Source organism: Nilaparvata lugens, chromosome 12 (genome assembly GCF_014356525.2).
Source record: "Nilaparvata lugens isolate BPH chromosome 12, ASM1435652v1, whole genome shotgun sequence".
NCBI lineage: Eukaryota > Metazoa > Arthropoda > Insecta > Hemiptera > Delphacidae > Nilaparvata > Nilaparvata lugens.
Window position 1 is genome coordinate 31,186,938 of NC_052515.1, and position 24,977 is coordinate 31,211,914.

Here is a 24,977-nt window from a genome sequence, read left to right on the forward strand (position 1 = left end):
AAGAGTGTATGATCGGCACAATATGAGAGACTACCAGCGTTATAAAGCTTCACGGGAAAGAACTACGTGGACTATTGGCTTGAGATAACAGTAAAAGTTGCGACATAAACGCCCTATACCATGGGATATCTACTTATGCTATTGTTTCTCTATGATATAACCAAAGACCATAAGATCACGAAGTTTGAGCGATTTTTATTTGAGTGATATTTGCACCATAGATGAAGCTTGACCTGAGAAATGTCGGAGCCAATTTGGGCGTCTCTAGCTACTATACAGGGTGAGTTATGCCTCTGCAACATGAAATTTGCAAATTTTCAATTGACCATAACTCCTGAACGGTAAGGAATTTTCAAAATCCGATTGCAGATCCGTGTTCCTCGCATCAAGGAGCATAAGTATTTATTTATTTATTTTTCAGATCAAACACTACAATAGTCGGAAAAGAAAACACAGGCTATTGCCCAAAACTTCTTCAATTTCCTAATTTTGTTTAATTTTGTTCAATTTCCTAAATTTGGAACATAAACGACCTTTACCATGCTATTATTCTTAGATATGCTATCTTCTCTCTATGGTAACACACTCACCTTTTCATCCCTTTTATCACTTTTAAATTGAAAGAAAGAGAAACAATTCATTCATATAAACTATTATTTTATTTGTCAAAAATTAAATAAATCATCTTCACACGAATTTACAATAGTTTCTTATGATAGTCCTGTTTGAAACTATTTATTTAGAATCTTTTGGTTGAGAGTCACCCTCGTCCAGTTCTTGTGTTTTCCACTTTTCCCTGAAAATAGACAAATAATTTATTGATAGAACTCTACAATATATAGATTGCTATTGAATACAAGAAACAAAATCTGGTGTGGCGCACTCACACAACTTTCCTTGCCGTTATGAGAATTGAAAATGTCACTGAACATTAATTGTAGAGATTTTCATGCTCAATCTTTTCCATTTGAAATTTTTCGTTTAAATTGTATCTAAAGCCTGATAATTGGGAATCTAAAATCACACTTTGCATTGATGGGGCGGAGCTCCTGAAATTTTACAGATATGGGACTTGTGGCATATTTAGCTTATCAATGACTATTTTAGGTATAAATTTGATCAAAATCGTTGGAGCCGTTTTCGAGAAAATCGCAAAAAACCCTGTTTTTGACAACTTTTTTGCTATTTTAGCCGCCATCTTGAATTGGATTTGTTCAAAATTGTTCGTGTCTGATCCTTATAGGGGAAGGACCTTAAGTTCCAAATTTCAAGTCATTCCGTTGATTGGGAGATGAGATATCGTGTACACAGACGCACATGCACTCATACATAGGGCCTACACACACACACATACAGACCAATACCCAAAACCCACTCTTTTGGACTCAGGGGACCTTGAAACGCATAGAAATTTAGAAATTGGGGTACCTTAATTTTTTTCGGAAAACAATACTTTCCTTACCTATGGTAATAGGGCAAGGAAAGTAAAAATTAATCATTCTATCAAGTAGGCTACCATATGATAAAGGTGATTTTATGAAATTGATGGCATATTTATTGGAATTTCACGTTAAATCAATTATTATAAATTTATATGGTAAATTATTATTAGTCTGATCCAATTTAAAGTTTGTCTTTACCTATTGTTCTAAGAATTTAATGCCAATAAAATCATATCTATTTATTCATATTCTATCATTAAAACATGTAAAATATGAAAAGAAATACCATATTTCACATGTAAAACAGTGTTATTATAAACATAGGTCATCATTTTATCAACTATTTGCAGTTATTTCAAATTATTGCAATAATTTGGAAATTTTCATATTGTATAAATAAATAATTTCAATTAAAAATCAATAATATAAATTTATGTATTACCCATTGAGTTCCCTGTACTGTGAAAAAGCAGTTCTCCATTTCTTTGATGCTGTCAAAAGTGTTTCTACATGTTTGGAGCGTTCTTCTGCTGCTGTTTTATCAAACTGCAAATTAGTAAGGCATTTATTCACACCATAACGCGCTAGTAGGATTAGGTTAGGTTAGGTTAGGTTAGGTTAGGTTAGGTTAGGTTCGTAGATCCATAGAGCCGTAGATCCACGTGTTACAGTAGGCCTACAGTATACAGTACAAATGTTGGAAACGAGCTATGTAGCTCAATACTTCTGCTGACATGCACCTTCTACATTTTATTTTAGGTTTACTAGAATATATGGTGAGATTTATTATAATTGACCGAGCGAAGTGAGGCCCAAGATTCAAGTCGACGGTTTTTGCATTTCTCTTTATGTTTAAATGTTGTGCAATTACGGCGAAACGCAGCAATAGATTTTCATGAAATTTGACAGGTACCAGTATGTTCCTTTTTAAATTGCGCGTCGACGTATATACAAGGTTTTTGGAAATTTTGAATTTCAAGGATAATATAAAAGAAAAAGGAGCCTCCTTCATACGCCAATGTTAGAGTAAAAATCAGACTACAGAATTATTCATCATAAATCAGCTGTCGAGTGGATTCGAAATTGCATGCCATAACGTATGCAATTCAATATCTCAATGTAACTTGGTGAAAAATCAGCTGCTGTGTGTGGACTATTAATTGCATGCCTCATTGAATGCAATTTTTATGCAATATCAAATGAACTTTTGATTGCATGCAATGTCTTGAAGGAGATTAGCTTTTGATGTTAACATTTTTGATACACCAACCCCAACAGCCGTTTTCACACCGATATCTCGCCGACACGACATACAGACAGGATTTACTCTCGCATGCAATGTCTCGAAGGAGATTAGCTTTTGATGTTAGCATTTTTGATACACCAACCCCGACAGCCGTTTTCACACCGACATACAGACAGGATTTACTCTGATGGACAGTACAAGAGGAGGCTGTGGTTTATAACTGCGCGAGGTCTACTGTTCACAGAACTACTAGTTTATTACATTTCTGGTTTAGACCAAAAGCTGATCTATCTCCTTTTTAATTGAGATGGTGCATTATGAGCCTCATAGTGCTCACTTTACTACACTTATCTATACTTAGAAGCTACAAAGTATAAGCTTAAAAGCTTTAACTTTATAAAGCTTATAAGCTTTTTTACAATAAATACAAGCAAAATACAATAGAAGCAATGCGTACTGCTTTTGAAAATTATGAGAATATTATTCCAAAAACCATCAACTTACCTCATTCAAACCAACGTTATTTTCAACTGGTTGGCTCGTCCATGCGTTTTTCTGCTTTCGGTTGCGTTTTTTCAACGCCGCCGTTAAATTTCCACAAACTATTACACCCGACGTTAATCTACTAGTTTCTCCTGCTTCTTCTCTCACTCCAACTTCTCTTCCTTCTCTCTCATCTTCTTCAACTTCTCCATTTCCTCTCCTTCTCACTCCTGTATCAGTAAGGCCAGCTGATTGAGGTCTAGATTTTCTGTCTTTGTTGCCAATTAATTCCTTGTCTGACAGCAAACTGGATCTCCTGATACCAGTGCTTGTTGAAGGTCTATGTGATGGTAATCTAGAATCTAAAATCATTTTGAAAATAGAACATAAAATTCGGATTTAGTAGGTGATAATAGACTTATAAAATTTGTCTTAATATACTGGTGATTTATCAGATTTCAACTTGAAAATTATGACTTAAGTTAGGATTGAAACTAGTCGTTGAAATAATCTTAAGTTTTTAATAATAGAGATACTACAAGGTTTTTATATTGTTTTTTATTAATTTGGTTATTTACCTTACAAATTCAAAAAAGTCTATTGAATCTTCAGTTAAATGAACCAATGAAAAGTTAATTAACACTGTACGGTACCTGTAATAATAAATTTCAAATATCCAATGAAATCTATATAAATAGAAATGAGCGAGGTACTGCAATATCAACCGAGGAACTAAAAAATAGCAAAAGGAAATTTAAAGATTAAAATTCTTCAAATTTCCTTCTGCTATATTTAGTTTTTTGGTCAATATTGCAGTAAGCAGAAGTACTTAGTTCTATTTATATAGCTATCATTGGATATTTGAATGAACTATTATACAGTAATAATATTCCAGCAGTTGGTTTACTGCAATTTCTAAAAAATCCTCCATCTTTGAACAACTAATGTTCATTAGCATTATTTGAACAAAATTAATTTCTCATTAATTTCCATCTGTAGACTGTCTGGCTGCTATATGGCTTGATATAGAATAAGCGCATTCATATGAAAGGTAATTTATAAGATTTTAATGGAGTAGAAAAGCTAGTCGTCTTCAATAGTAGCCTTTAGTACTTATTTTTGAAGTCAATAGTTTTAGTTTTTTTGAAGTATAGTTTTCAACAGTATATTGTTTATTAATAGGTAAATTTATCCTCTTTTACATATTATATTATAGTTGTAGTGTGTCAATTTTACATTGCTGGGTGTCAATTCATAATAATTTATTCCCTATTTTTGAAAAATTATACTACAAAAAATCTATCTATTTGCTTTGTGAATTTCATTTTCACTACCTACCTAGTTCTTCCCTCGTATAAGACATAATATCGGGGCACCCAGCTTCGCTCGTTATTTTTATTTATTGATAAACAGAACATAATTCTCTAAAATTATCGTGTTTAATGTTTATATTTTACAGCTGGCTATACGTCAGCTTATGAATTTCGGGGATGCGATATTTTGATTTTCCACAGAATCACTCGATCACTTTTTACTATCCATAGACGACGAAAGTCTCAGCTGTTTCAGCCAAGGATGAATTATCCTTTTAATGTCGTTCAGCGAGTTTTCCCAAGGATGAGACCTAGTGCAATCGAATTTTTATATCATAAACCTACTTATGTTCCAAATTTCGTGAAAATCGTTAGAGCCGTTTTCGAGATCCGTTGAACATAAATGACCAGATATAAATATAAATAACCAGATATAAAAATACAGAAATTGCTCGCTTAATATAATAGGAGTCCATTCATATGAAAGTTAATTTATATGATTTTAATGAAGTAGAAGAGTGACTTTTTCAATAGTAGCCTTCAGTGCTCCTTTTCAAAGTCAATAGTGAATAATCAATTCAAAATATTTTGTTTTTAACTGCAAAAGGAATCATCTATTCATTTGTTCATCTAACAAGTAGTTTAGTAGAATATAATAGAATGACTGCCTTTATTTTTTCTAGAGAGCGAAGTTAGGGCGCAGTCGGCCCTCTTTTACACTCAACTCTCTAATACATAACGTAACGATAACTAATAAAATTAATAACAAACTAGTATTAGTGTAGTGTGAAGACATTGCTTCCTGTTTATTCATAATTTATTCCCTATTTTTTTAAATTACCACAAAAAACCTACCTATTTTCTTTGTGAATTTCATTTTGACAAGCTCTCCTTTCTCTTTTTCTGTTTCTCTTTCATCATCAATCGCTTTCGACTCTGTATCAACATCGCTGTCTCCTTCTTCTTTCTCTTCTTCTTCTTCTTCTCCGACTTCCCTTTCATAATTTCCTTTTTCATTACTTCTCAGTCCTGGAATAGGAAATTTCAAAAATCAGTTCCTTTCTGTGATTCATTTGTCAATCTATTGATTTTATGTGTAATGTTTACATTTTAAACGTCGGTTTTCTGAGACTTTGGATAGCTTTTCTTGAAGAAACATTACTGAATAAATTTGGTTTGAGATTCTAGCATAATATCACCATAATTTCAGTGTTGAGCTATTATTAAAAGCTATTATCAATTTTTGTGTATTCGTTTATTCATATAGGCTACATTTATACAACTGGACTTAGGCACTTTAATTATTATTAAACGAAAATCCCAATTAAATGCTGTAATTCACCCCGAAAACTTCTGCTACTGCAATTATTGACAACAGGGTAAACAGCTAGATGGAAGTTCGATGAGCGCTACTATTCAAAAATTATTTGTCAGCCCGGGAACAAATAATTTTTGAATAGTAGCGCTCATAGAATTTCCATCTAGCTGTTTACCCTGTTGTCAATATTTGCAGTAGCAGAAGTCTTCGGGGTGAATTACAGCATTTAATTGGGATTTTCGTTTAATAATAATAAATAATTCATAAGCATTTGAATAATTGCAATAACTCAGTAATTTCCATCTGTAGGTTTACTTTAATTGATTGGGAAAGAAAAAACAAGCCAAGATCATTCCTATAAAATATAATATAGATAATATATCCAATGGATTATACAGGTACGGTATACTAGAGCTGGACAATATTGTTAAGATTCCTCAACGATTTAAAATATTAGTTTCTTTAGATTTCAGGAGAAGCAATAACAAGACTAGAGACTTTTTTCCTGATGTTTATTTTATTGAATACATAACATCGAATTTATAACAATAATTTGTACTCTCCTTTAATTTTCGAACATTGAATTTGTCCGAAACATAAGACTTCTGTAGATTCCATAAATTTTCATGCATTTTTCACTAAATAGTTACATATATATCTGATGAATTTTGTGTAAAATGTATGACAATATTAATATAGTTTAACTATTTTACTGCTTTTCATTTTGAAATTTTATTTACTCTACACAAAACTTCTGAAGAATAGGCTGTAATATTTATTTATTTTATAATTTCACATAGAGCCACATAGAGCTCCAGTGATGTATGAAATACATTCTTTATTTAGAATAGTAAATATATAGAACTTATAGAGTGAAATCAACTATATTAATGAATGGAAAATCATTTACCTAATACAACTATATCAAACAGAATTATTTTTGAGAACTCTATTACACTGCTACTTCATTTTTTGTGGTTACCTATCAGTGATATGAAATTAACATTATTAATAAATTCAATAATTACTCAAAACGATTTAATTCATCTTCTAACACTAGTATCCCTAGTGAAATAAACATGTAATAGTAAGTAAATAATTAAATTTGAACTATCTCTTCAACTCCCGTAATAATTATTGGAAGATTTGAACTACTTTAGTGGATTGATCATCCAATTATAATTAAAAACTATTTTTCAGTGATCAGCTAGAGTTATTATCTAAATAAAGATGCATCGTGTTTAATAAAAAAAAATATCTTATAATTCGACTGAGGATTCTATTAACTTACAGAGAAGACCCAGAAATAACAATAAAACTAAATGAATAGAAAGTTTTTGTAAAGGAAAGATCAAAAAATATAATATTTCTGATTTTTTTTAGATTTTTGGTGGGTGAAAGGTGAAGTCTCAATTCTTACAAATTATCTTATATGATGGCTAAGGATTATAATCCTCAAAAATAATTTGAGCTAATAAATAAATATAAGGTTTTTGTAAGGATAAGATAAAACATTGCTGATTGTCAATTTTTAGATTTTTAGTGGGTGATAATCTACCCACCATCGTTCTAATTTAAAATTTTTACCCACCATCGACAGGCAAAGGCTGTCCATCGAGCGTTATAAGTTCGGGCAACAGATCGACAACATGTTGCCTGTAGTTGGCAACATGTTGCTGGTAGTTGGCAACATGTTGCAGTGGACATCCTGTCAGTGTCAAGTGACGTAATTCAGCGCAAAGCGACAAAAATCCCACCTGGCTTAGATCACACACTGCGTTACTGCAAAACAACAGAACAATTTCATTAAAAACCCAAATTTATTGAAAAATATTTAATAATTCTCTCAAATTTAGAGTGTTTGTAAACGAGTATTTACTGTAAACCTATGAAATATTACCATTATAATAGAATATTGATTCTATATAATGAGGTCCACTAGGGCAGGTTTCTATTAACATTGATGTCCAGCTATCCAGCTATTAGATCGAATCAAGAAAAGTTAGTTGATTGAACTTGAATCAATTAAGTTAGTTTTTTGCTCCTTCAAAATATTGTTTCTTTAATATGTGAATATTTTCTATTTAAGTGATAATAATGTAAAATATTTCTTCTATGTTCGGTTTTGAAAATCTACTTTGCGAAAATAATCAATGACTGAAAATGTTTTGAAGTAAACAACTACAAGACTTGACCTATTTCGGTCTATGTGTAACCTTATCCAAATTTGGGAGAGGAATAGCACAAGGCTACATCATTTTTTCTCTCCCTATAATTCTTATGATGTACCAATTGTATGAATCAAAAAAGAAAAGGCAATAAGCAACATAATTCTAAATAAACTGCATGCACTTGAAACTTTTATTAATTCTGAGTCATAGTTTGATTGTATGGTATGAGATGTGGTATTTCTCCATAGTTGAAAGAATAGGTAAGACTTTGATATTGTCAATACCACTTTTATTTATTCGAAAATTAATTCATAACTCAGTACCAGGTGTCATGATAAAACCTACCACATCTTCAGCTGAACTAATAAGTTTATTGTTAGTTGATATTGTTCATGATTAGTTGTTTTACCATGAAACCTGGTACTGAATTATGAATTAATTTTCGAATAAATAAAAGTTGTATTGACAATATCAAAGTCTTATTCTTTCAATTCAGAGTCAATTGAAATAGTTATTTGTGCAACTAGTGCGCAAAGTGACAGTTTGCTGCACCGAAAGAAACGTTTACGCCCGAGCCGTAGGCGAGGGCGGAATGGTTTCTTGAGTGCAGCAGAGGAACTTTGCGCACGTATTTCACATTAAGTTTTTCCTACAGTTACCATTGAATATGAAAAGTGGGTACCGTAATTATGGGTAAAATTGCCTGAAATGCATCAAATGTTTTTCTGTGTAATTTTATTATTGATAAAAACCTTAATCCTAAAATCCTAAAGTCCTCATTGTCCTTGGTTATAATATATAATGAATAATAATTAGCGCGTTGTGCTTGGTTGCACCTCTGCTCACTATAGCAGCCACAGCAGTCACTGTTACCAACTTCATTTTGATTTTGCTGCACTGTTGCTCCATATAACCTACTAAGTATTTTGCGTTGCCATGTTGCAAATCTGGAGTGCAGAAAAATTTTTCCCGCACTAGAGCGGAAAAGTGATTCTTTGCGTTCTGTAATCAGTGCAGCAATGGCCACTTTTCAACGTAACAGTAGGAAAAAAAATTAATTAAGGCCATTATCCAGAAAAATAGGACTAAAAAGCGTAGAAATGACGAGACTCTTGATAGGTCCTCCCATATTAGAAAGTCTAATACTTTAGAGTATTTTCAAGAAGAAATTGGATAGATAGATAATTTAGCAGCCACTGACCTACTTTCAAATGAGTATATTATATTTATTTGAAATTAACACTTTGCACAGAGATGTTGTGAAATTTATCCATATTAAGGTGAAATAAAAAGATGTTGTCAATTCCACAAATAAATTCCATTTAATTTAACATCTTTCTATTTCACCTTTATATTTATTTATTTATTTATATTTTACATCCAACAATACACACATAAAATACATGATTAGAAAAGGATCAACATGGTCTCGTCAATCATTTTTTATATTTTTTAATATTTTTTTCTCTATTATTGTATAAAACTAGGAAACAACCAATGTAACTAGCTGATTGCAACTCTCACCAGCGGGCAAGGCTTGATTCCTTTTGCTGGTGATGCCGGATTACCATTAAGAATCTAATTATGATTTTGGTATTATTTATGCTTAATTTTTATTTTAATTATTTTATACTTTTGATTATAAAATTATGTATTTTCTTTTATTATGTTTTGAATATGTATTTATTGTATGGCAAATAAATGATTTGATTTGATTTAACTTATTCAACTTAGAATTGTGCACTTATAAAACAAATTGTTCAATTCTTTACAGATTGAATTCGTTTCAATTCAATTTATTGAATTTTATTTATTGATGGAAATTATAGCAAAATCAGCGTCGAGGGAAAATTCAGGAAAGCTCAGAAGATGCGACATTCTAGTGAACTTGTTAACTGGAATGCACTCATAAAAATCTAAAGATAAAAAAATCACACATAAAATTGCAATCAAAGAATCGTGCACCTGAAAAATGAATCCAACTATGAATTTTTAAGATAAAAATCTGGTTATTTGTCCAAATTGTGAAACTGAATTTTGTTTTTGTGTGTAAAATCAATTAAAAGAAAAATAAACTTTCTATTCTTGTATATAAATGGATAAATAAATAAATCTGTATTCAATGACAAGTAATAACAATAATCAAATATTGAATTCAACAAAAATGCTTAGTAGTGTACAGTCAATGAATACAATACTGTTTGCTAAAGAATGAACTTTGTCTGCAAACAGGAGCATATCTCATAATTGAAAATAAAATCAGGAATTCGCTTAGCGTACACACATGAGATATTATAAACTGAAAATAATGCGAATAAAATAATAATAATTTATTTTAGATAATATTTTTTTGTCAAAGAACAATTACAAAATTGCATTAGACAATGTCAGATAATTTAAAAAAAAACATTACATTAATAATTTGGGTGGAGACCCACTCAATACAAATTTATACCATCTAGGTAACTCATAAATAAGAAATATAATCTTATACACATACTAGTAGGTCCTATAATATACAGTATTTTATAGAACAAACATTAATTGAAGGAGTTTTCATAAAATTCAGTCAAACTATAAAATGGGTTGTAGACTTACTTAATCTTATTTCAGTAATATATCTTTTAAACATTTAACAATGTATTGGTACTAAATAATGATACTAAATATAAATGATACCAAGTATTATTCGACAAAGCAGATAGCGCTTAATTTTGAAGATATATCTGATTATTTGTTTAAATTGTGATAGGTACCGTATTTTTGTTTTGTGAGTAAAATTAATTAAAAGGAAAATAAACTCTCTATCATTTGACAAAGCAGATAACGCTTTACTGTCCTATCATGTCCAATAACTTTATAACGTCATCCTTCCTATTATATGCATTATTGCTAAAGAAAAACTCTGAAAATCAAATAATAAGAGAACAAAGATATTGCCAAATTTTACTATTATATTTATTGAAAACTTTAAAACAGTACCATGGTTTCATGTTTACCAACGCATCATCAGCTGTACCTATTGAGGAAAGTAACGCTTTTAATAAATATTATAGTGAAATCTGACAATATCATTGTTTTCTTATTATGGAGAGATTTCACAGCATCACCATCAATTCTAATAATTTTATTCTAAAAATCTACTTTGTGAATCTAATTCCTGTTTACTATGCTAATACTCCAATAAATGAATGAATTAATGTTTGTACTAACTCTGTGAGATCGATGCGCTGAATACGAGGCAACATGGCGCAAGGTCCTATGTCTGCAATGCTATTGTGTGCCGCATTCAACTGCTTGAGGCATGCCAGTCCTGAGGCACCGTCTAAACAGGTCAGACCGCACCGTACCACTGACAGTGTTTCCAAACGCAAGTTGCAGCCCAGGTCTCTAAATTAATATTAATGGATATTAATATAAGTAGAATATGATAGAATAATATAAATATTTATTTATCAGAATATGAACAATAATACAGTTGAATAGTTTCAATAGGTTATTTATCCAATGTTTAATAATACAATATATAACGCTATAGTAAGGTCCACACGTTATAATGACAGTGTTTGATTAGCAATAGTATTGGTATCCTTGTCTATCATTCAACAAAGCGGATAGTGCTATCTCTTTCTCGCTTTGCTCTGTTGCTAGATCCTCTTTTAACAATGTAGAATTAATAATAATTTAGCAAAATATTTCATCTTAATTATGAAAATTCATGTTGAAATTATTGAAAAATATAATGTCTTGCTTAATAAAATATAATTGAGTATTTTAAACGAGAATGAACAGTTAATATTACACATTAATAAACCTGTAACAGCTACCGTCTATAGAAGGCATTGACAAGAAAGAGGGCCGGCAACGATGCTCTGCTATCTTTCTCCACTGCCATTATAACGTGGACCTCACTATAGCTGTAAATATATTACTTTCCTTGCCCTATTACCATAGGTAAGGAAAGTATTGCTTTCCAAAAAAATTTAAGGTACCCCAATTTCATGTTTTTTATACGTTTCAAGGTCCCCTGAGTCCAAAAACATGATTTTTGGGTGTTGGTCTGTGTGTGTGTGTGTGTATGTGTGTATGTGTGTATGTCTGTGAACACGATAACTCCATTCCTAATTAACCGATTGAGTTGAAATTTTAAACTTAAGGTCCTTATACCATGAGGATCCGACAATAAGAAATTCAATAAAATTCAATTCAAGATGGCGGAAAAATTGCGGATAATTACTAAAAAACCTAGTTTTTCACGTTTTTCTCGAAAACGATTCTAACGATTTCCTTCAAATTTATACCATGGATAGCTATTCATAAGCCCTATCAACTGGCATGAGTCTCATTTCTGGGAAAATTCCAGGAGCTTCATAATATTCTTGAGAAAAATGGCGGATAATGACTAAAAATCCATGTTTTTCACGGTTTTCTCGAAAACGGCTCTAACGATTTTCTTCAAATTTATACCATGGATAGCTATTTATAAGCCCTATCAAATGACATGAGTTTTTCTTCTGGGAAAATTGCAGGAGCTCCGTAATATTCTTGAGAAAAATGGCGGCGTACTAAAAAACCATGTTTTTCACGATTTTCTCAAAAATAACTTGACCGATTTTTTTCAAATTCATACCCTGTATAGTTATTCATCAGCTCTATCAACTGGCATGAGTCTTCTTTCTGGGAAACCAATGGGGGTTCACCCCATCCTTGGGAAATGGACTTAGTAACCTCCTTCTCGTGCATGAGGTGGGTAGGTAGCGCAGTTCATAAAAAGAACACATAGTCGAGATATTTCATCTGTAGAACAGCTGTTTTGACAGCTTTAAAAAAATGACGACTAAAAAAACCATCGAATTTTACAATTCACACAAAGAAAAAGTACTCTGAAAACAAATTATTATAGATACACATATACAGAAGTCTGATCGTAGTTTCAAATATGAGCAAGGAAAGTTGTGTGAGTGTACCACACCAGATTTTTTTTGTTTAATATTGGAAATAATTTAGAAATTAAAGCAAATTTTTCATCCATTTATTCAAATTCAGTTAGGCCTACCTGAGTGAAGTGAGACAACTGCCAGAGAGGTCCAGCTCTACTAGAGCCGGTGTGTAAATGCTCAGCCGCTGTAGACTCATGTCCCTTGCCACCACACGCAGACGCAAGCTCCGTCTTGTCATCAACTCATCTTCAGCTGCCACACCACTCTAAAAATACAAATTCATCATCATTCATTCATTCATTTGCCATTATATTATCATTTCCATCTGTCATTATTATTCAAATGACCACTCTTACAAACATTAGTATGACTATAGGCTTGTTCACAATTTTTTTACTTTCCTTGCCCTATTACCATAGGTAAGGAAAGTATTGCTTTCCAAAAAAAATTAAGGTACCCCAATTTCAAGTTTTCCTTACGTTTCAAGGTCCCCTGAGTCCAAAAACACGATTTTTGGGTGTTGGTCTGTGTGTGTGTGTGTGTGGTGTGTGTGTGTGTGTGGTGTGTGTGTGTGTGTGTGTGTGTGTGTTGTGTGTGTGTGTGGTGTGTGTGTGTGTGTTGTGTGTGTGTGTGTTGTGTGTGGTGTGTGTGTGTGTGTGTGTGTTGTGGTGTGTGTGTGGTGTGTGTGTGTGTGGTGTGTGTGTGTGTGTGTGTGTGTTGTGTGTGTGTGTGTGTGTGTGTGTGTAAGTGTGTATGTCTGTGAACACGATAACTCCATTCCTAATCAACCGATTGACTTGAAATTTTAAATTTAAGGTCCTTATACCATGAGGATTCGACAATAAGAAATTCAATAAAATTGAATTCAAAATGGCGGATAATTACTAAAAAAACATGTTTTTCACGGTTTTCTCGAAAACGGCTCTAACGATTTTCTTCAAATTTTTACCATGGATAGCTATTTATAAGCCCTATCAACTGGCATGAGTCTCATTTCTGGGAAAATTGCAGGAGCTCCGTAATATTCTTGAGAAAAATGGCGGATAATCACTAAAAAACCATGTTATTTACGGTTTTCTCGAAAACGGCTCTAACGATTTTATTCAAATTTATACCATGGATAGCTATTTATAAGCCCTATCAACTGACATGAGTCTCATTCCTGGGAAAATTGCAGGAGCTCCGTAATATTCTTGAGAAAAATGGCGGATAATTACTAAAAAACCATGTTTTTCACGATTTTCTCAAAAATGACTTGACCGATTTTTTTTCAAATTCATACCCTGTATAGTTATTTATCAGCTCTATCAACTGGCATGAGTCTCCTCCCTGGGAATTTAACAGGCGGTGTCCACCCCATCCCTGAGAAATTTACTTTGTAACCTCCTTCTCGTGCGTGAGGTAGGTAGGTAGAGTAGTTTATTCAAAAGAACACATGTCGATATTTTATTTGTAGAAAAGCTCTTTTGACAACTTTTAAGAATGAGGCTTATAGATCAATAAGCAAGGAAGGTTGTGTGAGTGTACCACACTAGATTTTTTATTTTGTATTGTTGGCTGTAAATAAATTGAATTTTGAAAGTTTAATTCATCTGTTCACCTGCCACGCAGCTCTATGAAATCAAATTCATCACCATTCATTCATTAAATATTATCAGCCTATATCTTATTCACCCACTACGCCACTCTACAAATAACTTACTATAGTGATAATGGCAGTGAGAAAAAGATAGCAGAATAACGTTGCCGATCCTCTGTCTTGTCAACGCCTTCTATAGACTTCCATGAAATAGTCAAATATATTTTACTAAGCAAGAAATTATATTTTTCAATAATTTCATAATTAAGATGAAATATTTTACTAAATTATTATTAATTCTACATTGTTGAAAGACGATCTGGCAACAGTGCATTATAATATTTTGTTAAATAAATATTAATTCTACATTTTTAAAAGACGATCTGGCAACAGAGGAAAGCGAGAAAGAGATAGCGCTATCTGCTTTGTTGAATGATAGACAAGGATAGCAATACCATTGCTAATCAAACAATGCCATTATAACGAGGACCTCACTATAGAACATTAATTTATAGTATTTATAAATGAGCCCTTGATTGCAAAAGTGGTGTAAGTCAAAAATATCAGTTATCCATAATTGAAAGTTGAAGTTTAAGGTCAGCCAAAATGTTATATAATGAAATAGAACTACCTATTTTTTTTCATCAGTTCAAAAATATATGTATTTTTTTATACAATGACTATTATTTCAAAGAAATTATTATTTTTTGAGTTATTAAATATAAAAGTAGTAGTTATAGTATTAGTTATTATTCTAAAAATTATGAATTCTTCAGTATATTTTCTACTGTACAGTTCAAGGTAACACAATAATACAAGTATAATACAATAGTAGCCTACGAATAAAAACTGGAAACCAGTCGTTAATGAATTATTCAAATTATTATGCTAAATTTTGTGAAATAGATACATTTTTCCATAGAAATCTGAAATACTGACCTGACTCATAAGTAATTGAGGCAGTGAATTCTCAAGTGGAAATGCCTGCGCTAATAGGCCGCCATTATGGGCTCCAGGCAGTGGGGCTGAATTCAAATTATTATTTTCAGGTGCTTCGGCCATATTGTGGGGCCCTCTCAAACAAAATGGCGGCATTCTGCAAGGAAACAACGGTTTTAATTAATTGTTCACACTGTTCAATGAAGAAAATTTAAAAAAATTACAAATCAGTCTTGAAATACACGGTAGGTGTGTCTAAAGGTTGATAACAATTGGAAAAGAATTATGGTTTGGGTTGCGTTCCTTTTGGACCACTCTTGTGAAGGGTTTTGAACATACATTATTGTACATAAATATAATACTCTTTATACTGCTTCAGTGAAGGTAACACATAGAACAATAAGACATGAATACCATAAAATACCTATAGACTTGATTTGATTTGATTAAATTTTTCCCTGGAGACTCTTTAAAGAGTATAGGAAATCGTCAAGGACTGTTTGTCAAAAAAATAAAGGAGTACATATAAACATATATTTTCCTACAGTTACGTTGAAAAGTGGCCATTGCTGCACTGATTACAGAACGCAAAGAATCACTTTTCCGCTCTAGTGCGGGAAAAATTTTTCTGCACTCCAGATTTGCAACATGGCAACGCAAAATACTTAGTAGGTTATATGGAGCAACAGTGCAGCAAAATCAAAATGAAGTTGGTAACAGTGACTGCTGTGGCTGCTATAGTGAGCAGAGGTGCAACCAAGCACAACGCGCTAATTATTATTCATTATATATTATAATGGAGGACAACGAGGACTTTAGGATTTTAGGATTAAGGTTTTTATCAATAATAAAATTACACAGAAAAACATTTGATGCATTTCAGGCAATTTTACCCATAATTACCCACTTTTCATATTCAATGGTAACTGTAGGAAAAACTTAATGTGAAATAAGTTGCACAAATAACTATATATACATCACATTTCACAATGTACATTGCAATTTAATCCTCCCAAAAGCCTCATTCTCCATCCATGAATTCTTGAATACTGTAGTAAACCCCGTTTGCTAAATATTTTCTCAATAGCTTTTTGAAAATATCCTTATTCTCATTTTCTCTCAAAGCTGACGGCAGTTTACTCATAAATTTCATACCCATATAAGAAGGCTAATTTTCATACTGAGCTGTCCTGTGGTATTGTGACTGAGTATCTTAGAAGGTTTAAAGCAGTTTTGGGTAAACACCAGTTGTTTTTTTTCCTGAATTGCATTAGAATGTGAATAAATGAAAGAATAAATTATAAATGAGGTTAGTGATTTAATACACTATACCTAATAGGCTAGTAATCTAATATAATTCAACAGACTGTATAAAACAGTAATTAAATTTTAACTAATTAGGTACCGTACTCATTATATCAGAAATTTCTGTGTTGAAAACTGAACATTTTCTGAGACCAAACTTACATAGCATTCTCAAATCATTTGCAGGACAGAAAATCTGCCATCTTCTCATTCAAGTTCATAATAAATTCTTTATTGATTCATATATTTTCTCCCTCATTGTATAATTATAAATCCATTGAGCTAAAATCTGTAACACAAATAGAACGATATATATTTCACATTTTTAAATGAGTTTGTAAAATAATATATGGTAAAAGGAATAATATATTTACAGTAGGTGGATACAGGGTTAACACAAATAGAACGATATATATTTAACATTTTTAAATGAGTTTGTAAAATAATATATGGCAAAAGGAATAATATATTTACAGTAGGTGGATACAGGGTTCTGCATATTAGGCTATTAATTATTGTGAATAGAATAGGAAACTTTGAGAATCATGATACCATTCAATTCTGCTCTTATTGGCATTTCAATGAATAATAGATTCCAATAAATAATTCAATCAATAAATAAGAATATCCACTGCAGAAAGTAAAAAGCTAACAGTAAATGAAATCCATTCAAATAAAATCATTTATAATACTTATACCTAATCTAATCAAGAATTGTTGAGATACAGTACCTAATATTCTCAATCGTTATACCATAATACTCTTATTCGTTTCTGATAAAATATCAATTAGACAAATAACATCACCTTGATTAAATACTCACCAATTATGATAGCTTTCTTACTGCATGAATCAATTCATGAATAAAAACCCACCTCGATTTTGATCACATAATTCCGCTGTAAATTGGAAAATCACCACTTATTATTGAAACTGAGGAATATCTCCTTTAATGGTTTGGAAAAATAGTATAGACGTTTGTCAATAATATTTGCAAGCCTGATGTTCAACATAGAACCATAGAATTGTATTTTTTTCTTTAGGGCTGAAGAAGCTTTTTAGAAGCCCTTTAGGGCTAAAGGGCTGAAAATCAGTGGCGGCGTGTCCATGAGAGCACAAGAGCACGTGAACCCCCTATGAAATTGCTACAATAAATTAAAGTTCAAATCAATAGAAAATTGATTGAAGTAATAGTAATACTCAAATTTCTTGTAATATTAAAACAATAAGGAGCGCACCAAGCAAGGTACACGCATTGAGATAACCTTTTGAATTACGCGCTACAGCAAGCAGGATCACTGCTCCAAGCGTTAGTATGGGTTCAAATGGTAGCTGGGCGAGTTCAATTCCCTCCCCGTGGGGGGTGGGAGACTATTTACATTAGCTTTACGGTGAGCTGCTTTCCAAGCAGCTCATAGCTGTGATAGTGTGCTTTGCATTGGCGCCATTGCCTTCTAGAGCCGTTTCCACTTATGAACTGTTCTAGCTGGCACTGGCTACTACTTTGTTTACTGTTTGCAGTTTCGCGTTCGCGCTACATGTGTTGTCGATTTTGAGGTTAATTCTTGTTTCTTCTTTCTTGTGTTTTGAAAAGTGAGAATGGAGGGTTCAAGAAAGGTTTCAGTTAGCTATTTAAAAGAGATAGTGTTCTCTAATTCATCAATCGAGGAAAAAATATTGATTAAGGAAAGTGGTAGGCCTACACCGACAATTGATATACATCAGACTTCTACATCAAAATCCAGGACATACAAGAGAGATTTCAAAGACCAACAATATGAAAAGACATCTTGGCTGTGTGGTTGTGAAGAAACTAACAAACTTTATTGTTTTCTGTGCTTGTTGTTTGCTCGCGAAAAAGGCGATCCAGCATGGATTAAGAACGGTGTGTGTGATTTAGCTCATTTGACTCAAAAAATTAAAAAGCATGAAAACTCACATGCACATATTAGTGCTTCATTGGATTTCAATTTACTTGGTAAAATTGATGTTCGTCAACAGCTTGATAGTGCTTATCGTTTGAGCATCAGAAAACATAATGAGCAAGTCACCAAAAATAGGTATGTGCTTTCCAAACTTATAGACTGCATTAAATTTTGTGGTGCATTTGAGTTAGCTCTTAAGGGCACGCCACACCAAGCTCGCTACCGCGGCGGTAGCGAAGTTTTAAAAATCGCTAGCCATGTATTCAGGTTGATCGCGCCACACCGAGCTCGCTACCGCGGCGGTAGTACGGCGCACTACCACCTACGACCGCCTGCTAGGCGATTCAACAAAACTTCGCTGAGAGGTAGTACGGCGGACAAAGCGAGCTCAGTGTGGCGCACTTAACCTGAATACATGGCAGGCGATTCGAAGAGGTAGCGCATGCGCACAGAGTGATGACTCATTCGGCGTTCCTCCTTGCAGCACAACGCAACTAGTACGTCTCACTCCCACACTGTAGTTGGACTCCCTCCCCCCACTACTAGACTCACTACTCGGAGACTACCGCTAGCGGACATTTTTCGGTGTGGCGTGCTCAGCCGAGAAAACTACCACCAGCGGTACTACCTCGGCGGTACTGGCGAGCTTGGTGTGGCGAGTCCTTTAGGGGTCATCGAGAGAAAGAACATTTAAATAGTGCTACAGTTTTCAAAGGCACCTCCAAAGACATTCAAAATGAATTGCTGGACTGCATGCTTTCTGTGTGCCAAGAAAATATCAAACAGGAGATTAAAAATGCTCAATATGTTTCTCTAATAGCAGATGAGACAACTGACATTTCGTCTGCATTTCAGTTAGTTTTAGTTTTTCGGTATATTTTATCAAATGGTCAACCAGTAGAGAGATTTTGGAAGTTCGATAATCCTGAGGGTCATGATTCACAATCGATTGCAAAATGTATTTTTTCAAGTTTGGATACTGTCATAACAATTCCAGAAAAACTAATTTCTCAAAGTTATGATGGTGCGAATGTGATGAGTGGACAACATGCTGGTGTGCAGACAATTGTGCAACAACCCTATAAGCATGCTTTTTTTGTGCATTGCTATGCACATCAACTCAATTTAATTGTAGCACAAGCAGCGAGTCAAAATCAAGATGTAAGAATTTTTTTCTCAGATTTGAGTGATATTACTAATTTTTTTCAAATTCTCCTCAAAGAATAGATGTTTTAGACAGAGTAGTCGGCAAACGTGTACCTAGGGCGTCAGCAACAAGGTGGAATTTTAAAAGTAGAACTGTGAATACAGTTTTTGAATATAGAGAAGAGCTAATCGAGTGTATGGAGGAGATTCAATCCACATCAAAACAACCTTCTAGTATTATAAAAGCAGGTGCTATTGCTCGTCTTCTCAAAGATAATAGATTCATTTTTTGGCTCTCGGTTTTTCACAGGCTAATGCCTCATGTTGACATTTTATATAATCAGCTGCAAACAGTTAAGACAGATGCTATGAAAATCAAATCAAATGTTGAACATTTTATCAAAGCTGTTGAAGAGGAAAGAACTAAAATGAATGATTTGATGGAGATGGTAGCAGACTGTGCAGGAAGTGTGCCCAAACGTTCAAGGCGCGAAGAGGACACCTACCTCAGTAGAACAGTGGCTGCCAAGGAAACCTGTGACATCATCACCACTCAAATCAAAACCCGGTTCTCATTCACAACATTCTATTCAGCAATCTGTTTATTGGACTCACAAAAATTTGAACATTTCAATAAGGATTACCCAGATACCTTGCTTGAAGATACTGTTAAGGTTTACTCATTTCTTGAGAAAAATCGCCTAAAAACAGAACTTAAAATAATTTTTAGAAGAGTAGACTTCAGAAATTTGCTTGGTGCTGTCAGTTTGCTACAATTTTTCATTGAAAATAACTTAACTTCGTCATTTTCCGAAACCTATAAACTTTTGTTGATAATTTCAACCATCCCAATGACAACAGCTGAAGCTGAGAGGTGTTTTTCTACACTAAAACGAATCAAGACGTTTTTGCGCTCCACAATGAACCAGGACAGGCTATCAGCATTAGCAATGCTGACTATTGAGAAGGAAATGATAGCAAATATCATTAACTTCAATGAGAAGGTGATCGATGTTTTCGCAGCAAGGAAGGAGAGGAGGATGGATTTTATTTTCAAAATAAAATCTGTAAATGCCAACTAGAAGGAGGGTGAGTGTTAACAAAGTCTCTAAAAGCATGTTAATCCTTATTTCTTTGATTGGAAATTATCTTACATCGAGGAAAAATTATTGCTGTTTTCTGTATAATTTATGATTTGTACATGAATTATTCAATGGGAGTATGGGAGTACATCTTCTAGGTTGAGAATCCTGAGTATATCTAAATACTTATTATTATTAAACGAAAATCCAAATTATTATATAGGTACTTAATATAATACAACCCATTAGAATATTTTGTTACCTACGTAATAATATGATAGGCCTAGTACTCTTCTAGGAATAAAAAATTACATTCTACTACGTGAAACGAACAAAATTCACTTGAAACATGGGGGTTTAACAAATTATTAAAGATCTAGATCTTGTTGCTCATGTTAAATGTGAACCCCCCATTAGTATTTGCACGAGCCGCCACTGCTGAAAATAGAAATTTAAGTACCCTTTTTAAAATTGATTACTCACAACATGTTTAAGCTATATGATGCCATTATCAAGTTATCAAGTAATTTCTATTTTTATTTATAGAACCATATAGAATTAGAATGTGTTTAATATGTAATAATTTTCCTTATAGGGCTACTTCAATAAAATAATAGATTGGAATAAAAACTCTCAAGTACCCTTTTGAAATAATCTGAAGATGTATAATATGTACATATAAATATACATGAACATTTTTTTCGTAATGTACTTATTGTATAAATGAATAAATAAATAAATGTTTTCTCATATTAAACTCACCCAATTATTCAAAGCTCGAGTTACACACATTTTTATACCCAACCAAGCGATTTTTCTTCATTATTAGTGCATTCCACTCTTAATTCATTCCGAAGAATGGACATTAATATGTCCAAAGCTCCGCCAATTTATGTAGATGCATAACAATATAATTATTATCTATAGTTATTATATTACAAATTGCTTTTCCATATTACATCATATACAGTTCAATAATTATTTTCTTAGTCTATATCATGTAAATTCATCTATAATTTTGCTGTATTGTAAGCTATTGTATATAAGTGTATAATACAGTATATATTGTAATCTACATAAATAAAGTACTCAATCAATCAATACTCAATCAATCAATTCATACAATGACTTATCTATAGTGAGGTCCACGTTATATTGGCAGTGGAGAAAGATAGGAGATCAACGTTGCCGGCCCTCTTTCTTGTCAATAATGTCTTCTATAAACGGTAGCTGATACAGGTTTATTTATGTAATATTAACTGTTCAATCTCATTGAAAATAATAAATTATAGTTTATTAAGCTAGAAATTATATTTTTCAATGATTTCATAGTGAATTTTCATAATAAACATAAAATATTTTTTTAATTAATATTCTTAACTTTACAGGTTTATTAATGTAATAATAACTGTTCATTCTCGTTTAAAATAATCAATTATATTTTCATTTAGCAAGAAATTATATTTTTCAATAATTTCATAATTAAGATGATATATTTTGTTAATCAATTATTAATTCTACATTGTTGAAAGACGATCTGGCAACAGAGCAAAGCGAGAAAGAGACATCGCTATATCCGCTTTGTTGGATGATAGACAAGGATAGTAATACCATTGCTAATCAAACACTGCCATTATAACGTGGACCTCAGTATACAGTAATAAAACTGTGAAAAACAAAAGGAGTCCGCTGAAATAGTAATTATTATCCTAAGAGACAATATAAATATATTTACCTGAACAAGCAATAATATTTTTTCTCTCAGAAGTGTATTTTAATCCCAACTCAAACTAGAATCTTTTAGAATTATCCTCTTGCAGTCTATCACTGTGAAAAACAACAGGATTACACTGAAATATTATAATTCTTTAGAGAGATAATATAATAATTTTTACCTGAACAAGCAATAATATTTATTCTCTTAGAAGTGCATTCCAATCCTAATTCAAACATATATAAGACTCTTCTAGAATAATCCTCTTGCAGTCTATAACTGTGAAAAACAAAAGAATCTCCTGAAATTGAAATAATTCTTCATAGAGATAATATATAAAGATTTTTACCTGAACAAGCAATAATATTTATTTTCTCAGGAGTGTATTCTACTCTTAATTCGAACAAGACTTTTCTAGAATTATTCTTTGCAGTCTATCACTGTGAAAAGCAACATGAATACACTGAAATCATAATAATTGTTTAGAGAAATAATACAAAAATATATTTACCCCAGCAACCAATATTTTTATTATCTTGGGAGTGCATACCATTCCTAATTCGAACAAGACTTTTCTAGAATAATCTACTTTTATCTATCACTGTAAAAAACAACAGGAATACACTGAAATCACAATAATTATTGTTCAAATAAATAATATATTAAGAACACATCATCATTCTCTGGCAGTCTATTACTGTGAAAAACAAAGATATTCCACTAAAATTATAACAATTGTTTACTGAAATAATATACTATTGAGAACACATTGAGTCCTTTTTGACGCAGTTTTCTGTTAGAGCATTATCCGCTCAAGTTGTGGGGTGGAGGAGGTCCAAGAATAGACATTTTTAGAGCATCTTCGATCAAACAAACTGAAGCAAGGTGGTTGGTTACGTATAGTGATACTCAACTCAAACTGTCAACTTTCTTTGGAAGTAGCATCAATGCTGCCTATTCAAACAATAATGACAGTTTGGAATGAATTCTAGTGTGAAGACAGATTTAAGATGCGTTTACAACAAAGTTATTAACAAAAATTGTTCATTTCTCCGTCATTATAGATTCTATTAGATTGAACGGAACTTGACTAACACATATGCTCATCATGTGTATAAATTATGTTTAATCTAATAGAATCTATAGACGGAAAAATAATAATCATTTTGTTAATAACTTTGGTGTAAACGAAGCTTTATAGATTCTATTAGATTGAACATAACTTATCACACACATGACGAGCATATGAGTGTTTGTCAAGTTCAGTTCAATCTAATAGAATCTATAAGGACGGAAAAATAAACATTTTGTCAATAATAAATTTGGTGTAAACGCAGCTTTAGTGTTTTGAAACGAAAGTTAATTGCTCTTTAATATAGTAACATAGAAAACTATTTACTATTAATTAGAAAATGTCAGAGATTATTTATTTATTTTTTTATCATTTACAATCAACCTAAGGACAAAGAAACAGACTTCAGTCCAAAACTTCTTTTCATCCCAATTTCATAAAATAAATTGTCCAAATAAAGGTTATGTGCGACTTTCCAATTCTTCACTAATTTCCACATTGAAACAAAACACAAACACTTGAAACAATTAATTTCGAATTTAGAAAGATTAAGATTAGGCCTATACTAAACTGTCAGGAATGATAGTAGGCCTATTTGACTTGAACAAAAAATCTGGTGTGGCGCAATCACACAACTTTCCTTGCCGTTATGAAAATTTTTCACCTGACGCTAGTGTTCCCGCGCATCCCAAGTCTACTTATAAACAAAGATCTGAGCCAGCTGGTGACAGAACAATAAGGAGATCTGCTATCTCTTCATAGTGAATGATTCAATAGAATCAACAGTTGCCAACAGTCTGCAATTGAATAGTCACATTTTCTCAAATTTCAAGTTAATTATCAATTTTAGGTGAAAATGTTACTGGACATTAATTGAAGAGATTTTCATGCTCAATCTTTTCCATTCAAAAATTTTTCGTTTAAATTATATCTGAGACCTGATAATTGGAAATCTAAAATCAAACTTTGCATAGATGGGGCGGAGCTCCTGAAATTTTTACAGATATGGAACTTGTGGCAGTTGATATAGCTTATCAATGACTATTCTAGGTATGAATTTGAACAAAATCGTTGGGCCATTTTCGATAGAATCGCGAAAAACCCTGTCTTTGACAACATTTTCGTCATTTTAGCCGCCATCTTGAATTGCATTTGATCGAAATTGATCGTGTCGGATCCTTATAGTGTAAGGACCTTAAGTTCCAAATTTCAAGTCATTCCTTTAATTGGGAGATGAGATATCGTGTACACAGTCACACACACACACATACAGACCAATCAATACCCAAAAATCACTTTTTT

The 24,977-nt window shown here is 32.4% G+C and overlaps 1 protein-coding gene across 3 annotated transcripts; it reads right to left on the reverse strand.

The window, feature by feature from the left end:
* Window positions 1-640: 640 nt before the first annotated feature.
* On the reverse strand, window positions 641-23,419 carry LOC111045166 (leucine-rich repeat-containing protein 56). 3 transcript variants are annotated; one of them, XM_039439335.1, is made up of 12 exons: window positions 23,115-23,419; window positions 22,625-22,716; window positions 17,560-17,635; window positions 16,899-17,025; window positions 15,432-15,588; window positions 13,030-13,178; window positions 11,187-11,363; window positions 7,394-7,584; window positions 5,340-5,513; window positions 3,193-3,533; window positions 1,885-1,988; window positions 641-796 (listed from the first exon to the last, which is right to left on the reverse strand). In XM_039439335.1, exons 5-12 carry the CDS (start codon window positions 15,585-15,587, stop codon window positions 736-738), a joined length of 1,353 nt encoding a protein of 450 aa, XP_039295269.1. In that variant the 5' UTR covers window position 15,588; window positions 16,899-17,025; window positions 17,560-17,635; window positions 22,625-22,716; window positions 23,115-23,419; the 3' UTR covers window positions 641-735. The 3 variants fall into 3 exon arrangements, with proteins under 3 accessions (XP_039295269.1, XP_039295270.1, XP_022186183.2); XM_039439336.1 differs by lacking the exon at window positions 23,115-23,419 and adding an exon at window positions 22,953-23,089; XM_022330491.2 differs by lacking the exon at window positions 1,885-1,988 and having other exon boundaries at window positions 660-796; window positions 23,115-23,371.
* Window positions 23,420-24,977: the final 1,558 nt, after the last annotated feature.

Coding starts and splice junctions, on each gene's coding strand:
- LOC111045166 (XM_039439335.1), bottom strand. CDS start 15,587: ATGCCGCCATTTTGTTTGAGAGGGCCCCACAATATGGCCGAAGCACCT. Junction 7,585..11,186: donor CAGCGCATCGATCTCACAGA/GTTAGTACAAAC, acceptor GTTGTTTTGCAG/TAACGCAGTGTGTGATCTAA. Junction 1,989..3,192: donor ATAACGTTGGTTTGAATGAG/GTAAGTTGATGG, acceptor ACTAATTTGCAG/TTTGATAAAACAGCAGCAGA.